Source organism: Anomaloglossus baeobatrachus, chromosome 3, assembly GCF_048569485.1.
Source record: "Anomaloglossus baeobatrachus isolate aAnoBae1 chromosome 3, aAnoBae1.hap1, whole genome shotgun sequence".
Taxonomy (NCBI): Eukaryota; Metazoa; Chordata; class Amphibia; order Anura; family Aromobatidae; genus Anomaloglossus; species Anomaloglossus baeobatrachus.
Window position 1 is genome coordinate 680,931,789 of NC_134355.1, and position 12,582 is coordinate 680,944,370.

Here is a 12,582-nt window from a genome sequence, read left to right on the forward strand (position 1 = left end):
CACGCAGAACCGAGTGGTTCGGTCCTTCTTAGGGACGAGGACTACAGGCGAGGCCCAAGCGCTGTTGGATGCCTGGATCACCCCCAGCTTCAGCATCTCGTCAATCTCCTGGCGCATGTGTTGCTGCACCTCCAGGGAGACCCGGTATGCTGAACGCCGGATTGGGGGATGATCCCCAGTGTCCACGTGATGGACAGCCAAGTTAGTCCTTCCGGGCTGGTTGGTAAACAACCCCCGGAAGGGGTGTAGGGTGGCCCACAGCTGGGACCGTTGGTCCTCCAAGAGCTGGTGGCCAACCTCCACATCCTCAATGGATCCGCCTGCCCTAACCTGGGCTAGCATATCCAAGAGGGTTTCCGCTTCTCCCTCCTCGGGCAGGTTGCACACGGGGAGCGCACATGCCTCCCGCTCATGATGTGCCTTCATCATGTTCACATGGAAGGGCTTCCGCCTTCCACGGGCAGGGTCCAGGGTGACCAGGTACGTTACAGGGTTGAGCTGCTGGTACACGAGGTATGGGCCTTCCCAGGCTGCCTGAAGCTTGTCCTGTGGTACGGGGACCAGTACCCACACCTTTTGACCCACTTGGTAGGTCCTCTCACAAGCGTTCTGGTCGTACCAACGCTTCTGGTCGGCCTGGGCTTGAGCCATATTGTCGTGTACCAGTTGCGTCAAGGCCTGCATTTTGTCCCGGAAGCGCATGACATACTCGATAACCGACACTCCAGGGGTGGCTAAATCCCCTTCCCAAGCCTCTTTCACCAGAGCCAGGGGGCCCCGCACACGTCGCCCGTACAGGAGCTCAAACGGTGAGAATCCTGTTGAGGCCTGTGGAACCTCCCGGTAAGCAAATAACAGGTGTGGGAGATACCGCTCCCAGTCACGCCCGTGGGAGTCGACCAACATCTTAAGCATCTGCTTTAAGGTGCCATTGAACCGCTCGCACAGGCCATTAGTCTGTGGATGGTACGGGCTGGCCACCAGATGTCGCACCTGGACTTGCTTACAGAGGGCCTCCATCAGCTGGGACATGAATTGGGTCCCCCGGTCAGTGAGCATTTCCTGGGGAAAACCCACTCGGGAGAAAATCTCCAGCAATGCGGTGGCCACCTTGTCAGCCCGAATGGACGACAAGGCCACTGCTTCTGGGTACCGGGTGGCATAGTCCACTACCGTTAGTATGAAGCGTTTCCCGGAGCTGCTGGGGATGGCCAGCGGGCCGACCAGATCCACAGCCACCCTCCTGAAAGGCTCATCGATGATTGGCAGAGATACCAGTGGGGCTTTGGGGCGTGGCCCCGCCTTCCCCACTCTCTGACAGGTTTCACACGAACGGCAGTAGGCAGCCACATCGGCCCCCATTTTTGGCCAGTAGAAATGCTGGTTTAACCTGGCCTTGGTCTTAGCGATCCCTAGGTGTCCGGCCATCGGAATCTCATGTGCGATCCGCAACAACTCCGTCCGGAACGGATAGGGTACCACCAACTGTCGGTCCCTGGGCCACGCCTCCGGTGAACCCTGCTGGACCGTGGCCCGGTACAGCCGTCCTTGGTCCCAGACCACTCGCTCCGGGTCCGAGTCCGAGGGAGGCTGTGCCGCCTGCTCCTTAAGAGCTTTCAGGCTGTCGTCAGCTTCTAACGCTGCCACTAGATGTGGCCAGAATCGACGAGACTGTCACATCTTCAGTCAGTACCCCGGGACCTGTGTCCTGGCCTCCACCTGACTCGGCTGCCACTTGGTCAGAAGGGGAAGAGCTATCGGACCTCCGGGAGGCCCCTTGGCTTCCAGCACTCCCACTGCGGGTGACAGCGGCCACAGCCGCTGCGACCGTGGGTCGTGCCTGCTCCTCCTCCGTTCCTGACCAAGTCGCCGGTTCAGGCAGACCTACCTGGCTTCCTGACACCCCGGTTGTGGGGGAACCATGCACCGAGATCTTACCTGGGAGCACTTCCGCTCCTGGACCGGCCCCAATCTCACCTGCCTGTTCCCCTCCTGCAGCAACAGAACCCCGCTGTGAAATCTCTGGGGACCCCACATTTGCTGTGGTAGCCCCCACCCCACACACTGGTCCTCCCCCTGCAGCACCCTGCTCTCTGCTTATCCCTGCAGAGGGCAACAGATCCCAGCTCACAGGCTGATTACTTGTAGAGGCATTGTCACACCTTTCTCTGACCCCCTCCCCTGTCACAGCTGCAGCTGAGTGTGTGTCTATGGTGTCTATGCAAGCAGAAAAATCAGAGTTCACTCCCTCCTCCCTTACATCATTCATAGATAACACATTAACATTGTTAGGAGTCATGTCAGTACGGGCTGAAGGTTCAGCCCTTGGGGGGGGCCCAAACTGGGAGGTTATCTGCCCCAAATCTGTCCCAAGTAGCACGTTTGCAGGGATCCGATCAGTTACCCCCACCTCCCTCACCCCTCGCCCTGCGCCCCAGTCCACATAAATGTCAGCAACAGGCAGCGCCGGGTCAGTGCCTCCAATCCCGGAGACAGCGAGGGTTTTTCCAGGGATCAAGTCTTGGGGGGACACCATCTCAGGCCGCACCAGAGTCACCTCCGAGGCGCTGTCTCGCAGTCCTATGGTCACAGACCGGCCGACGGTGACAGGTTGGAAGCTGTCCAGGGACCTACCACCACCCCCACCCACACAATACACCTTGGGCGGCCCTTGGGACGGGGACGGAGCCGGGGCCTTGGGACGCTGAGGGCACATGGCCTTGAAGTGTCCAGGTAGGTTGCACTGGTGGCACCGTCTTGGCTCTGCCACGGGCCTGGAGAGGGGAGTTGAGGGGGACACCCCCTGCAGTCTAGGGGCAGGTGGGGCAGTCGCAGAATTCATCTTACCCCCTCTCCAGGTGCTGCTGGTGGCCGCTCTCCTGGCCTCCGGGGCCCGATTGTTGGTGTAGTCATCGGCCAGGGCAGCTGTAGCCGTGGACCCCTTTGGCTTCTGGTCTCGGATGAACTGGCGGAGATCCTCAGGGCAGTTCCACAAGAGTTGCTCCGTGATGAACAAGTCCAGGATCTCCGGTCCGGTGGAAAGCTGCAGGCCTTGGGTCCAGTGGTCGGCAGCTCGGGCAAGTGCCCGCCGGTGGTCAGCCCAGGAGTCCTTTGGTCCCTTTTGCAGGGTCCGGAACTTCTTGCGGTAGGACTCCGGAGTGAGGTTGTACTGTTGGATCAGGGCCCGCTTGATGGTGTCGTAGCCCTGATCTGCCTCAGCAGGCAAGTCCCCAAGGATATCCAGGGCCTTACCCCTTAGACGGGGGGTCAGGTATTTGGCCCACTGATCCTTGTCCAGATGGTGCTGCAAGCAAGTCCGTTCAAAAGCAGTCAGGAAAGAGTCCAAGTCTCCATCCTTCTCCAGCACTGGGAAGTCCTCAACACGGACCTTTGGAAGTTTGGTGTCTTGAAGGTCACGTGTGGCTGATGAGGGCCGGAGCTGAGCTAGCTGCAGCTGGTAGTCACGCTCTGCCTGTTGCTGTCGCTCTTCACGTGCTGCTTGCCGCTCCGCAGCCTCACGCACTGCTTGCCGCTCCGCAGCCTCAGCGTCACGCGCTGCCTGCCGCTCTGCCCTGCGCTCTGCCAGGAGTTCCTTGTAGCCCTCCTGGTCTCCAGCCTGGAGAAGGGCCATAGCCATTTGAAGAAGGCTATCCGAGCCTCCCAGGCTCGGTGGAATGGCACGTGGTGATCTGCGGCCCGCTGCGGAGCCTGGTGATTCACTGTCCATTGCAGAGCGGAGGGCTGGCATCTGGCTCGTTGAGGACCCTTGGGCGAGCTCCTCCTCATTTTGTCCAGCAGTGCCAGGTTGTGCAATGTCCTCTGCAGAGCTGTTCTCTGGCGTCGGGCTCTTGGAGGGCTCGTGGACAACCTCCTCATCGTCTCTGGCCTGAGCATCGGCCATTCCTTTGGCTTTGCTCCTGGTGCTCTCAGCCATTCTTGCAGACTTTGGTCACTGACACAGAACTGACACCTGATGCCTCCACACACCTTACAGTATCTGCACTCTGACACTCTAGTGTTGAGCTAGTCTGAAGACCCCAGCAGCCACAGCTGCTGCAGGCAGTCTTTAGTGTCTGGGAGTATGGGTCTCACACTCACACACACTATTATCTCGATCCCACCGCTTGCCACCAATATGTCACGAACCACCGGGGGGGGGTCACTCAGAAATCCCCCGCGCTGGCTACCAGTACGTCACAATCGGGGGGTAACAAGTGGGGGTCACCCCTCCTTTATACCTCCCGACCGACAGACAGAGCACGTGACGCGCTCTCTAGCGCCCCTCTTATAGTCAGGCCAATTATGGAATTGCCCGACAATAAGCAAGGAGGCCGCTATACTACTTATGCCGATTATTGAAGGGCCCCCGGTGAGAGTAGGGTATATATTCCCCCGACCTCCGCGGGCGGAATATATAAAACCTCCCCGAATCTCACTGGCCTCCCCACAATAATCCTTGGCACAACTCGCTGCCACCAACCGCTTCACGGTAACTATTAGCCGAACACACAGACGTGGGATTCAAGATCGAGATAACAGAACAGCCCAAGATTAATTATATAATTTAATCAGCCTAAAGCACACTAGAAAATACAATATATACAATAGGAGATCTACAGAATATACATATGTCAGAGTACAGTTACAGATAAAGCATGGTTTACAAACAGGTATGCAATTCAATCAGTTACCTTGTGCGTCTGGCCACAGGGGGGCGCTGTAGGCCAGGTTTCTAGGATCCTTCCCACAGATGTTTCCTACACGTGACCCCCAGCGAAAGAACACTGGAAAATGGCCGAAGTAGGGTTATCAACCTGGGCAAATCCAGGTCCCCTCCTACCTTAGTGACCTCAGAGGGAGCACTGCTCCACCCCTGGCTGGAGTTATGGACAATATCCACAACAGGGGATATGGCCATAACTTGGCCTGGGAGCGTCGTAGGCAGACGCCAACGCTCTCATTGTGACAGTTATGAATTTAGCTACAGAACGAGAGGACTCATGACTTGTCTACTAGTTCCCCATTGGCTGATATCACGCCTGGGGTACTTCCCAATCTCCCGCTCCCATAAAAAAGGTGTGCCAGCATCGTCCGCATGCAGAGACACCATTTTTATGGTTGCCATATTTATCGGAAATATGGCTTGCGAGATATGAACCATATTTTACTGGAGTCGTTCTGTCTGGATACTTCCAAGCTTGCTAATTAGATAGCAGCCCCTACCACAGGGTCACGGCAGGGAGTCATCCTGTGTCCATTGTTCCCACATCATCTAATCTCCATATCAGAGGAGATGGCTGTTGGAGGTGTAAGTGGAACACAGACCAGTTCCTTTGACACCTATCTGCTAAACAAACCGTTTATCCCTGTGGTAAATTTTCTGATTGAAGGAGTTGTGTGAAGGAAAGGGGGGGTGACACCAGGAGAGGGCTTCCTGACATAACTTGAATATCATGATTTATCGTCATATCTCCGGATTTACCTCACACTCCTCCATACAGATCTTCTCCAGATCTTTCAGATCACTCTTCCATACAGATCTTCCCCAGATCTTTCAGGTCACTCCTCCATACAGATCTTCTCCAGATCTTTCAGGTCACTCCTCCATACAGATCTTCCCCAGATCTTTCAGGTCACTCCTCCATACAGATCTTCTCCAGATCTTTCAGGTCACTTCTCCATACAGATCTTCTCCAGATCTTTCAGGTCACTTCTCCATACAGATCTTCTCCAGATCTTTCAGGTCACTCCTCCATACAGATCTTCTCCAGATCTTTCAGGTCACTTCTCCATACAGATCTTCTCCAGATCTTTCAGGTCACTCCTCCATACAGATCTTCTCCAGATCTTTCAGGTCACTCCTCCATACAGATCTTCTCTAGATCTTTCAGGTCACTCTTCCATACAGATCTTCCCCAGATCTTTCAGGTCACTCCTCCATACAGATCTTCCCCAGATCTTTCAGGTCACTCCTCCATACAGATCTTCTCCAGATCTTTCGGGTCACTCCTCCATACAGATCTTCTCCAGATCTTTCAGGTCACTCCTCCATACAGATCTTCCCCAGGTCTTTCAGGTCACTCCTCCATACAGATCTTCTCCAGATCTTTCAGGTCACTCCTCCATACAGATCTTCTCCAGATCTTCCAGGTCACTCCTCCATACAGATCTTCTGCAGATTTTTCAGGTTTCTGGGTGGTCACTGGGCAACATTGAGTTTCAGCTCCCCCCAAAGATTTCCTCTTGGGTTGAGGTCTGGAGACCGGCTAGGCCACTCCAGTGCCTTGAAATGCTTCTTACGGAGCCTCTCCTTTGTCACCTTGGCTGTGTGTTTCGGGTCATTGTCATGCTGGAAGACCCAGCCACAACCCATCTTCAATGTTTTTACTGAGGGAAGGAGGTTGTTGGCCAAAATCTTGCGATACATGACCCCATCCATCCTCTGTTCAATACCGTGCAGTTGTCCTTTCCCCTTTGCAGAAAAGGCCCCCAAAGTATGATGTTTCCACCCCAATGCTTCACGTTTTGGGATGGTGTTCTTGGGGTTGTACTCATCCTTCTCCTTTCTCCAATCACAGTGCGTGTAGTGAGATACCAAAAAGTTCTATTTTGGTCTCACCTGACCACATGACCTTCTCCCATGCGTCCTCTGGATGATCCAGATGGTCATTGGCAAGCTTCAAACGGGCCTGGACATGTGCTGGTGTGAGCAGGGGGACCTTGTGTGCCCTGCAGGATTTTAATCCATGATGGCATAGTGTGTCACTAAAGGTAATATTTGAGACTGTGGTCCCAGCTCTCTTCAGGTCATTGACCAGGTCCTCCCGTGTAGTTCTGGGCTGATTCTTGACCTTTCTCAGAATCATCCTTACCCCACGAGGCAAGATCTAGCATGGAGCCCCAGACCGAGTAGGACTGACAGTCATCTTCTGTTTCTCCATTTTCCAATAATTGTGCCAACAGTTGTTGCCTTCTCACCAAGCTGCTTGCCTATTGTTCTGTATCCCATCCCAGCCTTGTGCAGGTCTACAATTGTGTCCCTGGTGTCCTTAGTTAGCTCTTTGGTCTTGGACAGGATGTTGGAGGTTGGAGTGTGATTGAGTGTGTGGACAGGGGTCTCTTATACAGGTGACGAGTTCAAACAGGTGCAATTAATACAGATAATGAGGACAGGGTAGGAGAAAAATCACAGGTCTGTGAGAGCAGAATTCCTGCTGATCGGTCAGTGATAAAATACTTATTTCAGGCAATAAAATGCAAATTAATTATTTATAAATCATACAATGGGATTTTCTGGAATTTTTTTCATTCTTTCACAGTTAAAGTTACCTACAATAACAGTTTCAGCCCTCTCCATTCTTTATAGGGGGGAAACCTTGCAAATCGGGGGAGGATCAAATATTAATTATCCTCATTGCATATGATCCGTGCACTACAGATCCTTGGCACTAATGTTCTCCACTTGGAGCAAGGTTAGATACCCCTCTACTGTGGCATAAAATAGAGCTTTAAAGGGTTTAGTTCGCCCTTGGGGTACAAGTCTGCACACACTGTCAGGATTCTCTTGCGATGATGTGACTGCAAGTATGGGATTTGCATCCTTCCGGCCACATTCCAACTAGACATGTCCGTCCTCATTCAATTCACTTGCATTGAGCGAGGCCGTGCACGTCTAGTCGTTACGTGACCGTATATATGCAAATCATACACTTTGTATAGGAGAATCCTGACAGCATGCACATTGCGCGCTGAGAGGATTCACAAATCTGCAGTCACATAAACTAACTGCTGACCTGTATCCTGAGGCCAAACAACCCCATCAATACAAAAGCCCATATAATTACTATCTTTTCCGCATCATTAATTATTCATGTCATAAACCTAAAATTCTGTATCTAAATTTTTTTTACAGATTCCAAATCTGACGAGAGGACATATCGAAGACTGCGGACACTGGACTCAGATCGAGAAGTAGGTGGCAAAGTCCTGATAGGAAGTGACCCCTAGAACAGAAAAATAACAATAATTATCTAAATGGGATTGCACAGTATTATAGCAGTTCTATTCTTGTACATAGGGGCAGTATTATAGCAGTTCTATTCTTGTACATAGGGGCAGTATTATAGTAATTAAATTCTTGTATATAGGGAGCAGTATTATAGTAGCTATATTCTTGTACATAGGGGGCAGTATTATAGTAATTATATTCTTGTACACAGGGGGCAGTATTATAGTAGTTATATTCTTGTACATAGGAGCACTATTATAGTAGTTATATTCTTGCACATAGGGGCAGTATTATAGTAGTTATATTCTTGTACATAGGGGGCAGTATTATAGTAGTTATATTCTTGTACATAGGGGGCAGTATTATAGTAGTTATATTCTTGTACATAGGGGCAGTATTATAGTAGTTATATTCTTGTACATAGGGGCAGTGTTATAGTAGTTATATTCTTGTACATAGGGGGCAGTATTATAGTAGTTATATTCTTGTACATAGGGGCAGTATTATAGCAGTTATATTTTTGTACATAGGGGCAGTATTATAGTAGTTATATTCTTGTATATAGGGGCAGTATTATAGTAGTTATATTCTTGTACATAGGGGCAGTATTATAGTAGTTATATTCTTGTATATAGGGGGCAGTATTATTGTAGTTATATTCTTGTACATAGGAGCAGTATTATAGTAGTTATATTCTTGTACATAGGAGCAGTATTATAGTAGTTATATTCTTGTATATAGGGGGCAGTATTATAGTAGTTATATTCTTGTACATAGGGGGCAGTATTATAGTAGTTATATTCTTGTATATAGGGGGCAGTATTATAGTAGTTATATTCTTGTACATAGGAGCAGTATTATAGTAGTTATATTCTTGTACATAGGAGCAGTATTATAGTAGTTATATTCTTGTATATAGGGGGCAGTATTATAGTAGTTATATTCTTGTACATAGGGGCAGTATTATAGTAGTTATATTCTTGTATATAGGGGGCAGTATTATAGTAGTTATATTCTTGTACATAGGGGGCAGTATTATAGTAGTTATATTCCTGTACATAGGGGCAGTATTATAGTAGTTATATTCCTGTACATAGGGGCAGTATTATAGTAGTTATATTCCTGTACATAGGGGCAGTATTATAGTAGTTATATTCTTGTACATAGGGGCAGTATTATAGTAGTTATATTCTTGTATATAGGGGGCAGTATTATAGTAGTTATATTCTTGTACATAGGAGCAGTATTATAGTAGTTATATTCTTGTACATAGGGGCAGTATTATAGTAGTTATATTGTTGTACATAGGGGCAGTATTATAGTAGTTATATTCTTGTACATAAGGGCAGTATTATAGTAGTTATATTCTTGTACATGCGAGCAGTATTATAGTAGTTATATTCTTGTATATAGGGGCAGTATTATAGTAGTTATATTCTTGTACATAGGAGCAGTATTATAGTAGTTATATTCTTGTACATAGGGGGGCAGTATTATAGTAGTTATATTCTTGTACATAGGGGCAGTATTATAGTAGTTATATTCTTGTACATAGGGGCAGTATTATGGTAGTTATATTCTTGTACATAGGAGCAGTATTATAGTAGTTATATTCTTGTACATAGGGGCAGTATTATAGTAGTTATATTCTTGTACATAGGGGCAGTATTATAGTAGTTATATTCTTGTACATAGGGGCAGTATTATAGTAGTTATATTCTTGTACATAGGAGCAGTATTATAGTAGTTATATTCTTGTACATAGGGGCAGTATTATAGTAGTTATATTCTTGTACATAGGGGCAGTATTATAGTAGTTATATTCTTGTACATAGGGGCAGTATTATAGTAGTTATATTCTTGTACATAGGGGCAGTATTATAGTAGTCATATTCCTGTACATAGGGGCAGTATTATAGTAGTTATATTCTTGTACATAGGGGGCAGTATTATAGTAGTTATATTCTTGTACATAGGGGCAGTATTATGGTAGTTATATTCTTGTACATAGGAGCAGTATTATAGTAGTTATATTCTTGTACATAGGGGCAGTATTATAGTAGTTATATTCTTGTACATAGGGGCAGTATTATAGTAGTTAGATTCTTGTACATAGGAGCAGTATTATAGTAGTCATATTCTTGTACATAGGGGCAGTATTATAGTAGTTATATTCTTGTACATAGGGGCAGTATTATGGTAGTTATATTCTTGTACATAGGAGCAGTATTATAGTAGTTATATTCTTGTACATAGGGGCAGTATTATAGTAGTTATATTCTTGTACATAGGGGCAGTATTATAGTAGTTATATTCTTGTACATAGGGGCAGTATTATAGTAGTTATATTCTTGTACATAGGGGCAGTATTATGGTAGTTATATTCTTGTACATAGGAGCAGTATTATAGTAGTTATATTCTTGTACATAGGGGCAGTATTATAGTAGTTATATTCTTGTACATAGGAGCAGTATTATAGTAGTTATATTTTTGTACATAGGAGCAGTATTATAGTAGTTATATTCTTGTACATAGGGGCAGTATTATAGTAGTTATATTCTTGTACATAGGGGCAGTATTATAGTAGTTATATTCTTGCACATAGGGGGCCGTATTATAGTAGGTATATTCTTGTACATAGGGGCAGTATTATAGTAGTTATATTCTTGTACATAGGGGGCAGTATTATAGTAGTTATATTCTTGTACATAGGGGGCAGTATTATAGTAGTTATATTCCTGTACATAGGGGCAGTATTATAGTAGTTATATTCTTGTACATAGGGGCAGTATTATAGTAGTTATATTCTTCTACATAGGGGCAGTATTATAGTAGCTATATTCTTGTACATAGGGGGCAGTATTATAGTAGTTATATTCTTGTACATAGGGGCAGTATTATAGTAGTTATATTCCTGTACATAGGGGGCAGTATTATAGTAGTTATATTCCTGTACATAGGGGCAGTATTATAGTAGTTATATTCTTGTACATAGGGTCAGTATTATAGTAGTTATATTCTTCTACATAGGGGCAGTATTATAGTAGTTATATTCTTGTACATAGGGGGCCGTATTATAGTAGGTATATTCTTGTACATAGGGGCAGTATTATAGTAGTTATATTCTTGTACATAGGGGGCAGTATTATAGTAGTTATATTCTTGTACATAGGGGGCAGTATTATAGTAGTTATATTCTTGTACATAGGGGCAGTATTATAGTAGTTATATTCTTGTACATAGGGGGCCGTATTATAGTAGGTATATTCTTGTACATAGGGGGCCGTATTATAGTAGGTATATTCTTGTACATAGGGGCAGTATTATAGTAGTTATATTCTTGTACATAGGGGGCAGTATTATAGTAGTTATATTCTTGTACATAGGGGGCAGTATTATAGTAGTTATATTCCTGTACATAGGGGCAGTATTATAGTAGGTATATTCTTGTACATAGGGGCAGTATTATAGTAGTTATATTCTTGTACATAGGGGGCAGTATTATAGTAGTTATATTCTTGTACATAGGGGGCAGTATTATAGTAGTTATATTCCTGTACATAGGGTCAGTATTATAGTAGTTATATTCTTCTACATAGGGGCAGTATTATAGTAGTTATATTCTTGTACATAGGGGGCCGTATTATAGTAGGTATATTCTTGTACATAGGGGGCCGTATTATAGTAGGTATATTCTTGTACATAGGGGCAGTATTATAGTAGTTATATTCTTGTACATAGGGGGCAGTATTATAGTAGTTATATTCTTGTACATAGGGGGCAGTATTATAGTAGTTATATTCCTGTACATAGGGGCAGTATTATAGTAGTTATATTCTTGTACATAGGGGCAGTATTATAGTAGTTATATTCTTCTACATAGGGGCAGTATTATAGTAGTTATATTCTTGTACATAGGGGGCAGTATTATAGTAGTTATATTCTTGTACATAGGGGCAGTATTATAGTAGTTATATTCCTGTACATAGGGGGCAGTATTATAGTAGTTATATTCCTGTACATAGGGGGCAGTATTATAGTAGTTATATTCCTGTACATAGGGGCAGTATTATAGTAGTTATATTCTTGTACATAGGGGGCAGTATTATAGTAGTTATATTCTTGTACATAGGGGCAGTATTATAGTAGTTATATTCTTCTACATAGGGGCAGTATTATAGTAGTTATATTCTTGTACATAGGGGGCAGTATTATAGTAGTTATATTCTTGTACATAGGGGCAGTATTATAGTAGTTATATTCTTGTACATAGGGGCAGTATTATAGTAGTTATATTCCTGTACATAGGGGCAGTATTATAGTAGCTATATTCCTGTACATAGGAGCAGTATTATAGTAGTTATATTCTTGTACATAGGGGCAGTATTATAGTAGTTATATTCTTGTACATAGGGGCAGTATTATAGTAGTTATATTCTTGTACATAGGGGGCAGTATTATAGTAGTTATATTCTTGTACATAGGGGCAGTATTATAGTAGTTATATTCCTGTACATAGGGGGCAGTATTATAGTAGTTATATTCCTGTACATAGGGGGCAGTATTATAGTAG

The 12,582-nt window shown here is 45.8% G+C and overlaps 1 protein-coding gene across 3 annotated transcripts in view; it reads left to right on the plus strand.

Moving 5' to 3' along the window:
- Positions 1-12,582, plus strand: part of EPHX2 (epoxide hydrolase 2) — a 145,945-nt gene that overhangs the window by 69,080 nt on the left and 64,283 nt on the right. For all 3 annotated transcript variants that reach the window (XM_075341301.1, XM_075341300.1, XM_075341302.1), the window contains exon 18: positions 7,913-7,971. In XM_075341301.1, the coding sequence (XP_075197416.1) occupies positions 7,913-7,971 (59 nt within the window). The remainder of the gene's footprint in view (positions 1-7,912; positions 7,972-12,582) is intronic.